Source organism: Neolamprologus multifasciatus, chromosome 6, assembly GCF_963576455.1.
Source record: "Neolamprologus multifasciatus chromosome 6, fNeoMul1.2, whole genome shotgun sequence".
NCBI lineage: Eukaryota > Metazoa > Chordata > Actinopteri > Cichliformes > Cichlidae > Neolamprologus > Neolamprologus multifasciatus.
In genome coordinates this window covers 25,827,208-25,846,625 of record NC_140444.1, presented here as the reverse complement: position 1 = coordinate 25,846,625, position 19,418 = coordinate 25,827,208, and the positions used below count along the sequence as shown (strand labels likewise).

Below are 19,418 nucleotides of genomic sequence, written 5' to 3'. Positions count from 1 at the left end.
ATGAAAGCAACCCCTAGAGTGGTGTTATGTCATCAAGTTTGCATGAGACATGTGAGCTTTTACCTTACTTGACCCCCCTCAATAGCTACTGCTGCTGCTGAGGTGGATGGAGAGCGAAGCAAAGGATGAAAATAGTGAGAGAAGGATTTTGCAAAGGGAAGAGAGATAGAGGACGGTGAAACGGATATAGCGAGGGAGGAGGGGGAGGAAGGACAAAGAAAAAGTCAGACGCAGACCAAGATAAAGAGAGGAGGAGCTGGGAGTAAGTAACATGGAGAGGGATGGAAAATGATGTGTCAGCAGCGAGTGCCGGAGAGGTGTAAGTCAGGACGTGAGGAGACGTTTCACTCCGCCCCTCTCCCAGTATTTCCTCCTCCTTCTCCTCCTCTTTTCTCTCAAAGTTAAAAACTTAGACTTGGCATGAGAGATATAAAAGAAGACTGCAGAGAGTGGGCATCTGTACAAGGGGAATAATCCAGCCCATGCTTAATTTCTTTTGGCACGGCCTGCCTCGGGGGACACAAGTTTTCGGTCGGCTGTAGCTCATTAGACGACTAACTGGCTCACAGCCTTTACTACAGAGCTAGCATTCTGAAGTCATCAACAAATCAGATGATATTCTGTGATTGTGAAGAGTCTGGTTTTCTCTTTACTCGAGTCATATAGGTCATTGCTAGGTAGCTTTTCTTCTCTTTTTTAACATCACTGGGCCTCAGCACGGTTATCCCTTTGAAGTCTACGTTTTAGATTTGCATTTAGACCATCTGTTTGGAATATCTATTGGCCACATGGGCCCTTCACTGTCCAAATCTGTTCACTTACAGTTCTCCTCAAGAGGACTAATATTCATTCCACTTAATGTTGTCATATCTACCAGAAGGTGCTGCCAACTGTACACTATAAAGTTTATAACCATGAGCCTGTGAAATATATATTAATATTAAATTAGGTGTTGAGAACTCTCTGGCACCCAGTTTGCCAAAGGAAAAAAAAAAAACAGCCCTCGGTTCATTCTTACCTCACAACATACAGTATGCATTAAAATGATTTATTAAAATGTATTTATTATTATATATTAACATTACACACCCTCTAACTGCTAGCGCTCACGGGATAAATGTATATCAGAGGCACTGCATGAGAAACACATGGCACTTACATAATCCCCAATAGCAATCAGTGGGAGAAGTCCATCACGCCAAAGCGGGCATTTTGCTGATTACTGGGAAACATATAAGCCAATCAAGTTGCTACATTAAAAGTTGAAGTTTACGACACTTTGTACCGTGTGGGGGCAAACGTTTCTATTCGTAGTGCAGATGTAGATAAGTGCTCTTATCATTTGTCTTGACTTACTGTGTTAGTAGTGTGAATTAGCAGTACATTTATTCAAGCTCTTTGGTGGGATGAGGCATCAAAGCGCCACGAGATGCTGTGTTGGCAGTCGGGGTTGAGCCATTAATTAAATCACAATGCCGTGTATTTGTGCTTATGTGGAGCGATTATAACCTGCGGGAGGAAAAAATAATAATTTTTTAAACTTGTTAAATTGGCTGTTGACATTACAGCTATATCACTATTCATTTAGATAGTCCAAAATAACTCCCTGCTGGCTGCTGGTGGCAAACCTTTTCCTTTTAGAATACAGAGGGCAGCAACAATAACTTATTAAAGTACCTGCTGCTGCTGCCATTCATAGATTAGAATTACCCAACACAATGACTGATAAGCAAAATTATATTTAAACACTGTGGTATACAGTACTGCGAATTAAGCTCAAACTACACATTTTGTGTTCACTTTGGATTAGCCATGCAGCTGCATTAGCACCATTCACTCAGCATCATTTTTGTCCTTTTAAGAACGTGATACCACTGGTGACATAAATCATGGTGACAATGTAAAACCAAGCGAAAAGGTTAGTCACACAGGCCTAGAGACTGGTCTGCAACCATATGACAAACACATGAAGCCTAGTTGTGGTTGTTTCGGTCACTGGTATATTACTCCAGCTGCAGCTGTAGTTTTAATGAAACAGAAAAGTGTGACACAAACCAGAAATGTAGAAGGTTCCCTTTCAATTAACATATTTCACAACTTTTACTTTGAAGGTAAACTTTCTCCACTTCTGGATTGTTCGCATCGCACTTTCCCAAAATGCACTATTTGCAGACCAATGTGAAGAACTACAAGCAACCGTGGCAACCTGCTAGCAACCAAATCAATTGCTAAAAGTTTGTTTTGGTTAGTGTTTTTTTTTTTTTTTTTGGTGCAGCAACTTCTTTGCATCTGATTTCACGAAGCAAGAAACAGCAATTTCTGACGCTAACCAGTCGGGGAAAACATTTTTCCCTAGCAACCAGTGGTTGTATCACTTCCAATATGGCAGACAACTCTAGAGCAATGTGCATATGACGCCTTGTGAGAAACCTCGATTTCATTTAGCTGTTTCTATCATTTGGCTGTTTCTCGTCCCGCTGTCTTGGACTGCAGTTGGCAATGACAGCCCTTCTTCTACAAATAAGATGTGCTGCAGAGATTCATTGTGAGCCTCGGGCCACTTTAACTTGAACCTGACAAAGGTGGAAAGATAGTTCATGTGTCAGCACTGCAGAGCAGAACAGAGACTATATGGTTGGTTGCTGCAGTCAAAGCCAATAAGGTTGGAGTCTGTCCACGGGATCTTAATTTTTAATAATACACAAAAAGTATCTCAGTCTGTGGGAAAACTGCATTATTAAAACTACTGTACTCTGGATTATTCTGGCTAAAAGGCCAAAATAATGTTGGCATTTAGCCTGTAGAAACTGTCTACAAAATGTAACATCTTAAAAAAAACACAACAAAAAACACCATCTCAGTAGTATTTAGTAACTACGTTCTCACACAGTGCTGTGACACCAAAATATCAGTACATAGATAAGCAATTACTACAAATAATCCAGTTTATCTTTTAGAGAATGGCAGCTATTGTTAGACATTTACTGTATTTACCGTTACATCTGGCATGTTAATTGTCCGATAAATAAATATAGAATGACTTATGAAGCTCACAAGGCAGCTGTACTTATGTTATTGACTAAACTGTCATGCAAACCTGCAGTAAATGTCTTGCAGTTAACTCTTCAGGTTATTGATTAGTCCTGCGCTGCAGAAAACAACCCTCTGACATAAAACAACGCTTTGTAAATATGTGCCATCGCTGCTAATGAAATGTGGAAATAGCTGAATGCATTCATATGTGCTTCTTTCCTGCTTTCACTCCTCTAAAGACAAGTTTGTTGATACAAGACAGCTGCACTCAATAAACGGCTCCATGTGGCGCACATTTGAAGCGTTCAGCGCCAACTTATTATTCGCATGTCATCAGTGGCTTGGCATGTCTGCTCCTCGTAATAATACCAGGCCACGCTTGGAGCTCACTAGCTGCTCTTACTGTTCCTCTTTTTCTTTTTTTTTAACTTTGGGTTTACGTGATACACGAGAAATTACTCAACCTTGCAACGCCCTCATTCAGCTCTAAAAATCCAACTGGGCCGTGGTTTCCGTGGCGCTCGTGTCAATCTGAAAAACTCATTCTTCTTTGCCTCCTCAGAGGAAGAGGTCGTCTGAGGACACGTCTTGCCCGGTTTCTGTTTGGATTGGCAGCTCTGCTGTCCAATCCCGTTGCTCAGCTCAGGCTTGGGGCGGAGGGAGAAAGGCCTCCCTGCAGTGCCTCCTCGGTGAATGCTTCAGGTTGTGTGTGAAGGAGCTCATGTAACGACGGCTGGAGTCAGTGTTGTCCCGATCTCAGCTTGCCAACATGTTCCCCACATCACACATCCTTTAATCAGAAACTGCATAGCAAAGACACAACCGGAGGCACACGAGGAAAGAAATGCAGGTGTACGGCTCGGGGTAAAAATGACTTACTCTAAGCATGTGTGTCGCCCCGATTGCAAATAGAGCTGTAATGATATTAGAAGGGATATCTTATTACACTATTAAATACTGTTAAATTATGCATTCTTTTAGGAATATTCATATACATAAACAATACATGAGGGCTACAAATTATTTTTTATATTAAAATTGTGCACTTGAACAACATCTTGCACTACAGACATATTATATTCTTCTTTAAGTCGTTGTTCACTATGTTCTATTTAATGCCTCATTTTAGCAATAAAAACAACATACATAACACTGTCTACTGTCCTATAAAGCCTGTTGTGGCACTAACAAGTACACCATATGTTTTGGTGCTTGTGTGATGATATAACTCGCACTACTTCCTCCATGCCTTCAGTTCCTCTGGCCTAAGCTGACCTGCATGTCTCCCCAGCGGATATAATCTGACCTCCATCTCTTCCTGCTCCCTGGTGATACCTTTGTTCTGTGACTTCAATGTGGGTTACACCTTTTGTGTTCAACCAAATAAGGGCCGCCAATCTGATGGGCTTTATCACTGTCTTCACTGGTAATTGTTTTTTCTTTTTTTTCTTTTTAAAGATACAGCACTAAGGGAGTGGCGTTACGTTATAAAGTGCTGCTGCAAATATGCTTGCCGTACCAGCTCCTGCTCTGTTCATTAAAAATAGGTATACCACCACAATTATGCAAAAATTTCTTCATCCTTTGCAGAGGCGTTCAGGATACTTATCAATTTGCAGAGAATTATTTTTAAGTTTTCACATAGTTATATTGCAAGAAAAAATGCCTAAAAGCTGGGACCACTTGGCATCTGAGATTTAGATTTAGTAGTTTTAAATAAGAGCACCATCCTAATTGTGTAAAGCCTCATCCAACACAGCTGTTTGTGTGCTGTCCAAAGAAGCGGCGTAGCGATGCCATTGCAAGGCAGTGATTTGCATACTGCTGGCTCACTGGTGACAACAATTACATCTCTGTTTTTTTTGTTTGGTTTTTTTTTGTGTTTGCTATTTTGGTATCTGTGTAATGATAGGTTGCATAAACACCAATGAACCGTGATCACAGAATTGGCCAAATGCTTTGCTCGTCAATAATGAAATTACTGTCGTCCACGATTGCGTTCTTTAGTTAAGTCCACAGCAACGGTACCCAGTGAAGAAGTGTGCGTCCACTGGCAAGTGTCCTTCGGAGAGGCACGGCGCCGTTATCGATGTGCGTCTGCATCTGTATTTGTGAGGTTATTGTCACAAACAGGGGTCTGACCACTTGTGTTTATTGGCTATTTAAATATGTCAGGTTAAAGGCTGTATTTTAGCAAAGGCCTGAAGCTGATTTTCGCTTTCGAGAGCAGACGAACTGTAGCTTCCTGAGTGGCCAGAGTGCTGTAGGTCGATTGGAAAGAAAATTTCCTTCTTAGAAGAATTTCCTAATAATGCATTGCTCCTTACGTTCGTATTTTCTAAATATTTAAAATTTCACAGTTTTTATTATGGGAGTTTCCTCTTCATTCTGCACGAATCAAGAGGTAATTTAAAAGATAAACATGTTGCGCGAGTATATGTGACCGCATGCACAGTGTGCATAAATAAATTCTCATTCTTGACACACACACACCTACACACATACTCACACACAAAGTTGCACACGTATCCACCATCGGACTGCGACTTTGGCTGGCTCTTAAAGTGTGTTTCACTCTAACAATTATTAACAAGATTCACAGGAATGAGCCAAACAGTTGACACGAGGACTCCAGAGTTTCGGAACTGCCTTTCGGTCTGGCCTAAAGAGGCGCAAATGTGTGATTGTGTATACTGTAAGCATGTGTGTGTGTGTGTGTGTGTGTGGATGAGGATGGGGGGTGCAGGGGATGGGATGGCTGCGTTGTGTATCCTGTGTCGCAGTTTACTGTTTTTTAGAGCAAGAAAAATGGGCTTATGTAACGGTCATGTGATTTAGCCAGAAATAGTGGTGGGGCTACAGCTGCTGCCTCTCCTCCTGCAGCTCGGTTCCTTGGCTTTTGGCAGCAGCCAGACAGACACACTGCGCACTACTCCCGCTAGCTCAGAAAACAACTTCTACTCAGTCCTACACACAAATACAGATACTGTACTGTAGGTGAAACAAAATGCAATGCACAGCAGCGTTGTTGCTGGAGATAAACTGCATGTGAACGCCACACGGCGAGCTCCCGTACTAAAAGCATTGCAATCCCCGACAGAAATTGTGCGTACTTTGAGAGAAACAAACAACTGACAACAAACGTGCAAGGGAAAATACGGAGCAATATGCACAGACATGCAAGCATTTGCATGCACACAACCATGTATGTGTTTGTGGGAGGGACACACAGTTTTAACATAAGCCCTGAGGGAGCTAAGCCTTATACTTAGGTCATTAGGGTCACAATGGCACACTGTACCACTCCATCCGGGTTGGGTTGTGATTTCAGTCCCTGTGTGTGTGTGTGTGTGTGTTTATTTCTTTGTGGAATCAGATACAAGATTTGCATTATTTATTTATTTTATTTTTTGAAATTGCCAAGTGGAGCAGCTTTGGCTGTATGTGCATGTGTGCGCATGTGAGATAGTGAGAGTGAATGACTGTATGTGTGCATGTGTATGAGCCTGTCTGTGTGTGGGCGTATGGCACTCTGAGGCTGGCGGACGTGTGGAAAAGGAGGGATGGAGACGCAGGCGTAGCGAAGGAGAAGAGTGGAGGAGGAGAGCGGAGCTGTACAGTGAAGAGCTAGTGGAGCGGAAGGAAGCTCTCTGAAATGGGAGATCATTGGGTTTAGCTCAGGGCTAGGCAGGAGGCAGGAGGGATTCTCGCCATGTTAGCATCACTGTCAGGAATAGTCTAGCTGCAGTCAGAGTCCTGGCTCCGGCGAATTCTAAAAACTCTCATGCTATTTACTGTCTAATGCACTATTAGTCATAGGTGAGAGCGGAATAATCACTATTTTAATCATTTTCACAGTCGTGAAAACCGATATTGCCACACTTTTTTTTTACAGCTTACCTTGATGACCTACATTACAGTGGCTCACAGAGATCTGACATTAGAATGAAACATTTCCTGCCATTCATGTAATTGGTTGTGTATTTCCTGGAAAATGTTCAGAACTATTATCCTTCCTCTATAAGTAAGGGGCTTCCATCTCCTGCTTCGCTTTTTTTTCTTCTAAGAAAAAACAAAAACACACAAAAAAAACCCTGTTTTCTCCAAAACTTTGAAAATATCACTATTATTCTGTGTCAAGCTTCAGGATTGTCATCATCAAACTGACAGGGTCTTGTCTCCTTGTAGGTCAGCATAACTACCTGTGCGCTGGGAGAAACGACTGCATCATTGACAAGATCCGAAGGAAAAACTGTCCAGCGTGTCGTGTACGGAAGTGTCTCCAGGCTGGGATGAACCTAGGAGGTAAGGAGTCACATCCTCATTACACATTTGCCCGGTCACTTGTCTCAGATGTGGCATTTAAGTCAGCCTCTGTTTGCTTCATAGAAATTATAAATGTAGGTCCGTATATAGTCACAAGAGGCCCTGGGATGCTGAGTCAGAGGATGTTTGTGTTTATATTATGTGTCTGAATATAATATGCATAATGCATCTACAGCAGGTGTAGCTCAACAATACTATATACAGTACAAGCTAAAAAAAAAGCCTGCAGACAAGTTGCAGCATTGTGTTATAAGGAAGTATGACACTGTATTTTAGCGGGGAAAATTTGTGTTTTGTTTATTTATTTATTCTTTTAAGTGAAATGTATTCATTTTTTTTTGCCACAGGCATATTCCAATTCAGGGTCACAGTGGAACGCGCGAAGCTAAAAGCACACTTGATAGATTTTCACTCCATTAGAGAGATTGAAATTACAAATGGTTTCCAATTCTACGCTCCCAAAGGGAAGTGAATTTCACCACAAATGTAAACACATAAAAAAAAGACTCTGCTTAAAATTGTACAGACACATTTTAGGATTTTAGCAATTTACTAGATAAACAATGAAATATATGCATAAAGGCATATTGGATATTGTAAAAACTCAGGGAAGTTTCAGCACCTTAAAAATAGGATAAATAGTTTTAGGTTTACTAAACAATTAAATATTCACCAACTACTACTGAACCCATGTAAAATAAATTCTAGCTCTGAATGAATCATTATACTCTTTTTTAAAGGGATTTTTATAATATGATAACTTTTGATGGTATAAAAATGTTAACCTTCAGAATTACACCATAAGAATGGCCACTTGAATTGAACTCCTCAGAATAAGAGTGAAATGCCAAACATTTTAAATGAGAGTACGACCTATTTTGTTATAAGGCCTATGATTTGAAGCGGTACATCCAATATTTGGGACAAAGTTTATCCAGGAAGCCGGCCAACCAAGTCACAGTATAACAAAACTCACATAAACAGACGCTGATTAGAAAAATCAATTTCGGAAAAGGATTTTAAGATCCATTTTCTGTCCTATAAACTTCTGGAAGCTTACTTTTCCACAGACAATTTAATTTGCCTCTATATATTTCCGACAACAAAATAATATGAAATGGATGTAATAGTGAGTTGCTAGTGTATTATAGGAACAGAACCCACTTTGTTTTGGTGGGTATTATAACGGTCTGAGAGCAGACACAATGTTCACTGTCTGTGAAGAACCGGGTATACGAGGATAATAAGTTTATAGGTGGATGCAGGGGTGAAGCTGGATTTTAAAACAGAATACCAGAGCGAGATAGAAGCCACAGTATTATAAAGTGTTAGTCATTCAGTCACATTAAACACTGCCCTTCAGCACAGTTCAGCACACGTGGGACTGGAAAATGGCACCAAAAAAGTAGTCTGATTACAGATACCCTCCAGTAATTAGCCACATACAATACTTTCACACCCAGCAATGTATCAGCACTCATAGCTTGAAGTAGTTTGAACAGCTTGAACACTCTTCTCTTTCTTCTTTCAGTATTTCTACGAGGTGTTGAAAAGCATCGTATGACCATGAGTCACAAATAAATAAAACTTAAGGTTGCCAGCAAGTGTATTTCTGAGTAGCAGCAGCGTAATCCATTGAAAGAGACTTCATCTGTTTATACCTAATTACTGTATGCTGTGAAGACCAGTAAAGAAAGCTGACATGTTCCCAAAACTTAATAATAGACATATTTTTGTAATGCTCTTTTAATATCAGAATTTGTTTTTGTTTATTCGTTTTGTGAAGTTTGCCTTCCAGCCAACAAATATGATAATATTATTTCATGCTGTGTAAAGTGTAAGTAGTCCCTTTTATAAATATTTATTCCTACTGCCGCTATAGCATCATTTACAAGAGACATGGGATCTGTACCATGACGCACGTTCAATCTGGAAGTCATCTGCCTTCACTTTGGCTACCACTGGTTGTCCTGGCAACATTAAGCTAGTTATCGGCTGATTCTTTTAACTTGGAGCATCTCCGTGCGAAAGAGGCAGAGTTGACCAGAAGCAACATTATCAGAATCATGAGTGAAGGATGAGTTGCAGTGATTCGAGCAGATAAATCAGACCACAGATGGATAACCCCTTAATCATGCTCTATCGTACAGGCACCACCGAGTTAGTGAGTTCAGCCCACAGCTACAGTAAGTGCAAATATGTAGAAAGCAACTATAAAAAACAACAAATTAGCATCATTTTAAAGAACTTTAAGAAAAAAGTAATTGACTAGCTACATAAATTTAAAGCAGCTCATGTGAATTACACCAACCTAGTGAGAGCGGAGAGCACAAAGAAGTAGCAAATTTGGTAACTGTATCAAATATGTGATATTTATTATCGTTAAAACAAACCTGAAATACCACTGAAAATTTAGCTTATAGACATTTATTTATTAGCTAAAGAGTAGCAACAGCTTTATGTAGCTCAACAGTGGTTTATACATTTGGCAACAAGTGAAGCTCTGGTTTGATCCCAGGATGAGACATAAATCAGGAAGGAGTCAGGAAGAGGGAAAAAAATCTGTCAAATGAAACATAGGGGAACTACCTGCTGTGGTAACCCCAACAGTTTTGTGAGGTGTCGTCGTAGACGGCATTGATTTTTATAGTCTCGATTGATGCCCCGAGATTAGCAATTTCACCGTCCTCGTCTTGGTTGGAATAAAAAGAAGAAAAAAACAGACAGTGGTGAGGAGAGGCGGATCTGTCTGTAAAACCAGTTGTTAATTGGCTAATGGCTTGTTAATCACAAGCAAATGAGCTTATTGTGGCGAATCCTCTTTTTGAAACATAGTATCACCTGGATTTACAAAATAGATGTAATATTTAATTCAGCATGAACCCAGAATGAGCAGAAAAATGCTTACAGAGGTCAAGTCAAAAAGCTATTTTCCTACAGTGAACTATAGTACGGGAAGGCTCTTTGTAATCACAACTATCAACAACTAACTATGTGGTGGGCTTCGGGTAAAGTGCAGGTTGAAGGCGCTCATTTTTCCAACCGGAAACTAGAACCGTGTTTTATACTGTCTTTGGGTATGTCTGAGAGTGCCATATATGTTACTGGTAAAAACAGCTTTGGAAGAGAACTCATTATTGCTGAGAACAATAGGCAGCCAGGAAAACTAGCTTGAAGTAACAGCATGCAGTTACGTCTAGCAAGTGAACTCAGGAATCAAAAAAAAGGTGGAGCGTTAGCTGCTAACGTTAGCAAACAATATCCTTTTCTCCATGTAATTAATAGTCTGAGTAAAAGAAAGAGGCTTGATATGAATTGAAATATTGTAAACACTCAATAGTTTACAATGGTGTCTGTAAATATTACACTGCATGCACTGATAAGAAAAATCTGTGTGATGTAACAAAAAACAGTTATAATTGTGATAAGAAATGCAAAAACTGACTGTTTTATTTTTACATATTATCTGAAAGCAAACACATTTTTTATGCACTGAGAAGAGGCGAACGTGTCAGTAATAAGCAACCTCACCGGCTAATAGGAGTAGATAGGTGGGTGCAAGGATGAAGGTGTGTTCTAATATGTCAGAAGCAGCTGTGTTGGTGTCTGATGAAATGTAGCACAACAAGACAATAGACACAAATTTCGAGGTTTAAGTATATTACTCCATTTCATTGAATCTGTCATGTAAAATTTAGACACAGATCAGACCAGACCAGAGCACATAAAACTACAAGAAACAAAACGGTTACAGTGTCTGACTCCAGTCAGATGTTACAGTTATGGTTACCCTCTGATAATGCACCTCAGGCCTCACCACAGGCAACAGATGTAAAACCAGCAATGTTATCGCATGCGAGTATAGCAAGACACCAGTTTAAAAGCAAACAATTGTCACCTTAAGCATACATAGTTTGGAATATACATATCCTCTTTCTGTAGTGCTGAGGTGTTGAAAGGCATCACATAACCGTGACTCAAAAATTAACTTAAGGTTACCAGTGAGGCCTCAGCTGTTTGTCCCCAATTCTGTTGTGATGACCAGTAAAGAAAGCTGCTGCATTTAAAACCGTTTTAGTGAGGTTTGCCTGAAAGCTAACATTAAGGAAAAACAATTTCATGTTAAAGGACAGCAGTCTTTTTCATTTTTCTAGTGCTGGCAGAGCATCAGCTACAAGAGACCTGGGGCTGGCATCATGATGCAAATTGAACTCTGGGTTAGCCGGCTTTACTGAAACCAACATTTTACTGTTATTAAGGCCATTATGAAGCTGGTTTAAAGTCTTAAAGGCGCTTTTTAACTCCAGCTGTGAGCGCACTCGGAGCTGCCGATTTGAATCAGCATCGGAGTCGTAAATGTAGTGCAGCGTCCAGTGATGCACTGATAAATTTGATCGTGAGGACGGAATAAAGTAAGATATTGAAAAAGCAAAATAAAAACCACGTAAGCTGCACAAATATACTTATTATCAGGGATGCAAACATGGACTCCATACAAAAGGTGAGGACATTGCCTGGTCAGAGAAAACCTGCTGGGGTGTTGATTTTAAAATGTAGTTAATGTCGTTTACATGCTAATAAACCAGTTCTGTCAGTTATTACGGGTTAAAACAACTCTGGCTAAAACATATAAAAAGAACAGATGTGGGAGCTGATTAGGGACGACCTGTTTTTCACACAAGCCTTGAAGCTCTCTCTCGATTCTCTCAAAAAGATGCTGTTTCCTTCAAGCCATGTATGCTTACATTAAAACTTGTTTGCTGTTAAACTGGCGTGTCTGCACATTTACACGCAACACATTGTCGGGTATTGCTCGTGGGGTTATCTATGAGCATGTTTGGAGCTGTTGATTAACATCTATGACAGAGCGATTAGAGAAGTATGATATATAATGAGAGAGTAATACCTGCAGGGGAAAAAAAAGGTGCATTTTGCAAGTTGAAATTAAATAGATAGACTTTTTTGTCTGGTTCCCTAATGATGAGGAAGCTGTTGTAAATATGTGGTGAAGCATAGCTGTCTAATGCACGATGAGATCAGTGGAACTGAAATGCTTCATTTATATTTGAGGGAATAATTTAACAGCGTGAGGGTTTTTGTTCTAGTAAAAGAAAACAGAAGGCTTTTACTGTACTTTCCGTTTCCAATTATCATCACAAAGACTCGCGTGCTAGTTTAAGCTGGAGCGATGAAGAAAGTGTGTAAAGACACAGACATTTTGGAGCAAACAAAACGCTGCTATTTAGGTTTCCCACACGAGATTATGCACACATTCCTCAAGAGTTGTCTGCCATATTGGACGTGATACAATTATTGGTTCAATCAAGGAAACATGTATCTCCTGGACTGACAAGTATAGGTTCCTGGAAGTTGGTGGCCCTGGCTAAGTCCAGACCCTGATGAAGGCCACAAGCCGAAACGCATTGGTCACCCAAAAAAGTTGTTCGCAAATACATTAAGTGTCGCTGGACTCCACACGTCATCTTTTCCATGCGCCTTGGAAGTAGGTGAAGTTGTCCCAGAAAAAAAATTGTGGCTCTGCTAAGTGAAATTGGTTGCAGAGAAGGTCCTACCAGGGGTTGGGAAACTCCAGGCCTCAATGGAGTTTCCCAACCCCTGGTAGTGTTCTGCAGTGTTCTGCAGGTTTTAGATACGTCCTTGATGCAACACTGCTGATTTAAATGGCTAAATTACCTTCTCAGCATGTCTCCAAGTTCTCTAGAGGCCTGGTGATGAACTTATCATTTGATTCAGGTGTGTTGACCCAGGGTCATATCTAAAACCTCCAGGAGGCCTGGAGTTCCCCACCCTCGCCCTACAATGAAAAACTATTTTTTGATTGCTTTGGTTGCTAGCACTTTGCCACGGTTGCCTTTAATATTAGGAAAAATGCTGAGCAACTGCAGCAATGTACTAGCAACCACAACAGTCCTTGCCAAGTCCTTGCCAACATCTTGGGGAATACCTTTTTTCCTACAACAGGTGGTTGCCAGGGGTCATTGACCACTCTGTAGGCCTGTGTTACTGGGACTTTATACTTTTTTTTTTGCCAACAACTTCCAGCAACCGCTCACAACCTGTTGGGAAATACTAATTTTTCACTCACAAATGGTGGTTGACAGATGGTTGCGGACTGGTCTCTAGTCCTGCGTGACTCGGGTCTTGTTCTCTTGATCCTACATCGTCACCATGATTGTCACACATGTAATATTTACATTGTCACACAAAAGGCCCAAGGAGTTAACATCACATTGTTACTGGTCAGATGTCCTTTATTGGTTAGAAGCTCTGTTTTAAAAATGAAAATCCTGACAATGAGACAGTATTAGAAAGCAAAATTCAGACTCAGCTGATCTCTATAAACATGTTACACTTTAATACTTAAGGGATGAAAATGGAGAAAGAATAAGGAAGGTAAAAACCTGCCTATACTACGAGGGTCTGGGGGAATTACTTCCCCAGAAGGAAAGTGTTACATTTCAAGGTATTACAAGTAGCCATCATTATTGTCTGTCTGGCTAATGGCAATGTAATTAGGCTCGTCATCAGAACTGTGATGTATGATACACAATGAAACCGCAATACATGGAGATAAGGTGGTTATAGCAACAAAAGCATAAGGGCTGTGCTGGAGCCTATGCCACCTGTCACAGGGTGAAAGACTGTCTCTTTATGTCAGCCTTGTGATAGATTGCATTCATGCTCAAATTCACACCTACAGTTAATTTAGAGTTACCAGTTAACCAAACAAACCTGGCTTTGGGAGGAAGTTGGAGTATCTGAAGAGAAGTCACACTGGCATAGCAAGAGTGCCTGTCAGGAACTTTTTATACCAGCAGTAGGATGGCCAGATGTCCCACCTTATGTAGGACCGCACAGAATTGTCATACCCTGTCCTTCGTCAGACAACGTCCCACATTTTGATTGGCTCTAGTTAAGTTTCAGTTTAAGTTTTTACCAGCTGTGCTCCCATAAATGGTTGATTTTTGATATACTATGAGACTTTACACCCTAGACATGGCAGAAAGGGGTAAAATTAAACATGCTTATATCTGTTGTTTAAAAAGCTCCATGACGAGAGAAGTTATGAAGGCTTATGTGCCAAAATATGTTAGAGTTTTAAGAGAACAAGAGAAAATGCCAAGAATCAGATGACCCCATATGAGCAAGAACTTGGCGACAGTGGAAATGAAAAACTCAGTTTAAGCCAGAAGAAAGCTCCAGCAGAAGCAGGCTCTGTTAAATTACTGACTAACCTTGATTTTAAAAGGAAATTAGAATAACACTTATATGATAGTATTGGTGGTTTACAGTGCAGTGTAGGTGACTGTATTGCATCTTAATGTTTACCACCTTCCAAAAAAACTATATGATTGTGTGAGTAAACAGGAAATTGAACAAACACGTTTTATGTGATAGCAGCACAGCAGACATAAATGTTTGACTTAAGTAGTACATCCTGTTGTATTTGTATTTTATTTATACCCATAGAGTGCCTGCCACATAAATAGAAAAAATACCACCATTAACACTGTTAATAAAGGCTCTTTTGTACCCCGCAGCACGGAAATCCAAGAAGTTGAAGCTGAAGGGAGTCAGCGAGGACCTGCAGGGCTCTAAGGATGGCCAAACTGCTACAGGTGGCGCTGGAGGCTACCTGTCCTCAGAGAAGGAGCTGAATGCCAGTGCTGCCAATGCCCTGGTGCCCCACAGGCCTGGGGTGGTCACACCTTTTCTGCCACCCTCCATCTGCAGCGTGTTGGAGCTGATTGAGCCCGAAGAAGTGTACTCTGGCTATGACAACTCACAGCCTGACACCACTGACCACCTGCTATCCAGTCTCAACCGCCTGGCTGGAAAGCAGATGGTACGCATGGTGAAATGGGCCAAAGTACTTCCAGGTTAGTGACCATTAATGCAAGAGGGCTGAAGCCTAAGTGCTGTTTAGGAATGTTTGCTAGGAATGTTTAGGAATGTTGGAAAAGAGTGGAAGCAGTCCCTAAAGACATGTGTAAGAGAAGTAGGTTATATGTGCATGGCCTTATAGTTTACTGCTAACAAAAGAATTGATATTCAGTTTTATTTATGGCTGAATCAAAAAAAAAAGTGGTAAGCTGGTAAAAATACCAGCCTAATAAATCAGAGGGGACTCTATATTGTAATTATAAAGAGGGATTTTAATGAAGATAACACGCCAACATCTTCACTTTTGATCTTTTTCGGATAAAACACTGCCAGTTTTGTCAGAGCACCCAATTTTGATTTTAAATATTAGGTCAGGAAATAATTCTGCGGTGCTTCAACAAGATTAGAGATGAATCCTATTTTACCATTTCATAAAATCAAGATTAGGATTTCTTATAGAAGAAAAAAAAACAAAACTAATTTACATCAGTGTTGCCAGTTGTTATGTGAACAGTTTTCTCATTAATTTTTTCATATACACCAGAGTACGGGAAGCTGAGAGAAAATAATGTTTGAGAAGGAATAAACACGTTCCCCTAAAATTCCAGTCAGTGGCAGACATAATGAAAGATGCCTCACAGGTAGCTCTTTGAGCCTGTTTAATTTGCTGTATTGCAAATATTTGATACCTCCACGGTGTCTGCTTGCCATATCCGGACATATAAATAGAAGCCAGACAGAAGGGTCAAAATGAGCACCTTCGACTTTCAGATATGCCCCCTGCCGGCATTCAGTTTACATTTGGATGGGGCAGAGTGACACGCAAGGCAACACGGGCCAGCAATGTCAGTAACAGCAATGTGCCCAGTCTCTTGTTATGTTAGTCATTAAGCACACATACTTTTCTGATGTTAACTTTAAAGCAGCCTATAAAAACCCACACACACACAGAGATCAGATGTAACAGTTTAGAGAAGACCCTCATAACGTGATATAAACTGACTAAACAGTGTTGACAGCCAGGCATTTGACATACCTTTCCCACAAATGTTTTCATACAAATCATTGTTTTTGGCAGATTGACACGCATATAGACTGAAATAGTCCCTAAGCCCTGATAAGTCACTTGGGTGTCCTTAGTTGGCCTGTGTGTTTCGGATAAGGAGGGGTTCCTTGCCTGAGTTTGATTGAGAGTTTGGCAAGTTTCCTATTTGAGTCTATTTTTGGAGCTCCGTAGATGGCATGCCAATATCTGGAGGCCTTGTGGGATTTGCATGAAACAAGAATGGGTGAATACTTCCCAGTGGTTATCATGTCTAAATAAAAAACTGGCACAAAACTACTCGCTGTAGCACAGATACACGCCGCTTAATGCATAGACGTGAGTAAACACACGCACGCTCGCACACACGTGGCAGGCTAGATAAAGGCCTCTTTAAGTTGCTGCTTAAGTCCAAATGCGTTAACTCAGTGTTCCTTGCTGTATTTAAAACGTGACGTTTTCTCTGTCTGCTGTGCATGTGTTCATGTGCGCTAGGTTTCCGGAGCCTGCCCATTGAGGACCAAATCACCCTGATCCAGTACTCATGGATGTGTCTGTCCTCCTTTTGCCTCAGCTGGCGCTCCTACAAACACACCAATGGACAGATGCTCTACTTTGCCCCTGACCTCATCTTTAACGAGTAGGTCCACACTTCCATATCTGCAATGTAACGCACACATGGCTCTCATGTTATTAGATCGTATTGGCCGTAACAGTTAGCAGGTAGCACTACTGACACTAAATGTGTTAAGGCAGTGAGGAGATATGCCTTTTATCAACCATTTCAGGCATCTATTAAAGACATGAAAAAGCACAATTTGGAGTAGTTAATTAGTCGATATAGTAATTGAGTGAAGAGCCAGGCTTACACTATTAGTGGCTGGTTCTATTTTTAGCCACTCATGAAATTCAAATTTATGCATAAACATAAGGAAGTAAGCAGTGCATTTTGGGTCTGTGCTATTTTAAGCGTTTTATTAAGCCACCCAAAAGCTACTAAAAGGCCACAATGAGGTTTTGTGGTAATGACTTTCCTCTCAGGAAGTCAGGATGTACTTTAAACGAGGTCATAATCTCGCGCCAGATTTCTGGCACTTTACAAGAAAACACGTTTGTACTTTCTGATGGTCCTTTAATTGCATCAGGCACAGACCATCAAAGCCTGGAAAGAGCAGTCAATAGCCCAGTTGATCTGTGTTAATATGTTTGAACAGGGGAGCAGGCAGAAAGGAAAGGTATGCTATATATACGCTATATATATATTTTTTTTTTTCTGATTGGAGCTGCAGTGCGTGGCCATTGATGAATTGAATGTTGTAGAATTAATCAAAGAGGAGAACGGTAACCTCTCTAGGCAGCCTGCTGTAGAGGAGCATGTTCAGTCAGAGGCTGCTTTAAAAGCTCAAACTAATAGCTTGTATAAGTCAATGTCACTGGGTCAGTTTGTTCCAAATAAATAAATACAGAGACACAAACAACCAAATAGGAGCACAAACTCTTTTGTGCAACACAGCTACAGTAAAAGCCCCTTTTTTTGGGACCTACGTGTTGTATCATTGTGTGCTTAGCTCACATCCTGAGTTTCATTTAGCGCCAAATGAGACACAGTAGGTTAAGAACTGTGTTTCCTAATTTGAAATCAGTTTTAGGGGGAAAATCTTAGGCTGTGATAGAAACCGAATGGTTTATGTGACACATTCAGCTCTGAATAAGTCCTAACACAGAGAAAAGATGTTTAAAAAAAAACTAATAGCACGAGTATAATGAATGATTATTAATCATTTATATATAAACATATATATATATATACTTTGCAGTTGCTGTGTTGGTTTCTATACAGCAGCCCTTCCCTTTGACAGATGCGCCTGGTATTAAGCTTGACAGAGCAGAGGAGATGTAGACTGGCTGTTGGTGGTGGCCTGGATGTTGGTCACATGCTTGCTGCTCTATCAGGGCAGCCTGGATGTCACTGCCATTCCTGTTGAGTCTTTCTGAGCGAAGGTGTTTGTGCGTGTTTGTTGTTGTTGTTTTGAGGTCAAATATGGGTACACAGTTTGTCCATAACTTTTCGAGCTCCGGTCAGTCTTCAGGGCAGAGGACGGTGTCCACTTGTTTCTATAGCAACAAAGTGCTCATTGGCCTAGGGCATTAAAGCGTTTATTGAGCACCCCGTCCCCTCACTTAGCTGTCTGCAATTGAGTCTAAATACAGCAAGCATGGATGTTCATTTTACATTAAAAGCTATGTACATCTGTCAAATTTTGTCCATTATTATCAGTAAATTCCCGAGTCAGATCAAATCAATTGCCCTAGATTCAAACATTATAATGATAGAGTGCAAACAGTTGCTTTTACTTTGTAAAAATGTGGAAACTGCATGCATCATAGATGTATAAAAATTATTCTGCTTATAGCTGTTAATATATGAGGTGGCTGTGGCTCGGGAGGTAGAGCATAGAAGGTTGGTGGTTCAATACCTGGTTGCTCCAGTCTGCATGATAAAGTGTCTTTGGGCAAAATACTGAGTTACCCGTGTTGCTCCTGATCGGTTCTTCAGAGTGTGAATGTTCGATATAAAGCACTAAGATAAAATTAAAAAAGTGCTTGTGTGAATGGATAACTGTGACATGTCGCATAAAGCACATCTCAAATAGAGTAACAGTGCTATATAATCCATCCGTTACCATATTATATTTTTTGTTTCCTTTCTATTTATCTAACTAGTTACTTTCATATTAATTTAAATTTTGCACACAGGCGAACAGTTTAACTGCTCAAAAACATACCTAAAGTCAAACAGCTGATCTAAACTTCTCTTTATTCTTTGTTATCAAGTGTTAACGACTCATTGTCCGTCCTTAGTGTGTAAAACTGTAGCCAGTGGTACAGCGTTATTTAAACTGCGCCACTGATCCCGTGGCTGCTCAGCTGTCAGTCAAACACATATATATAGTCCTCCCAATGAGCCCCTGTGATGCATCTGCAAAGACCCTTTTGTGAACTTTTAAATTATATTAACAAAGTTTTCGAGGAATTATGTTGATTTGATATTTGAGAGTTTGAAAAAAGAGAACACTAATTGTGATTTCATTTCAATTCTAAACAATTTCCT

At 40.4% G+C, this 19,418-nt stretch overlaps 1 protein-coding gene across 4 annotated transcripts in view; it reads left to right on the top strand.

The window, feature by feature from the left end:
• The window catches only part of nr3c2 (nuclear receptor subfamily 3, group C, member 2), an 82,615-nt gene that overhangs the window by 50,497 nt on the left and 12,700 nt on the right, over positions 1–19,418 (top strand). For all 4 annotated transcript variants that reach the window (XM_085164125.1, XM_085164123.1, XM_085164122.1 and 1 more), the window contains 3 exons: positions 7,222–7,338; positions 14,922–15,260; positions 16,802–16,946. In XM_085164125.1, the coding sequence (XP_085020251.1) occupies positions 7,222–7,338; positions 14,922–15,260; positions 16,802–16,946 (601 nt within the window). The remainder of the gene's footprint in view (positions 1–7,221; positions 7,339–14,921; positions 15,261–16,801; positions 16,947–19,418) is intronic.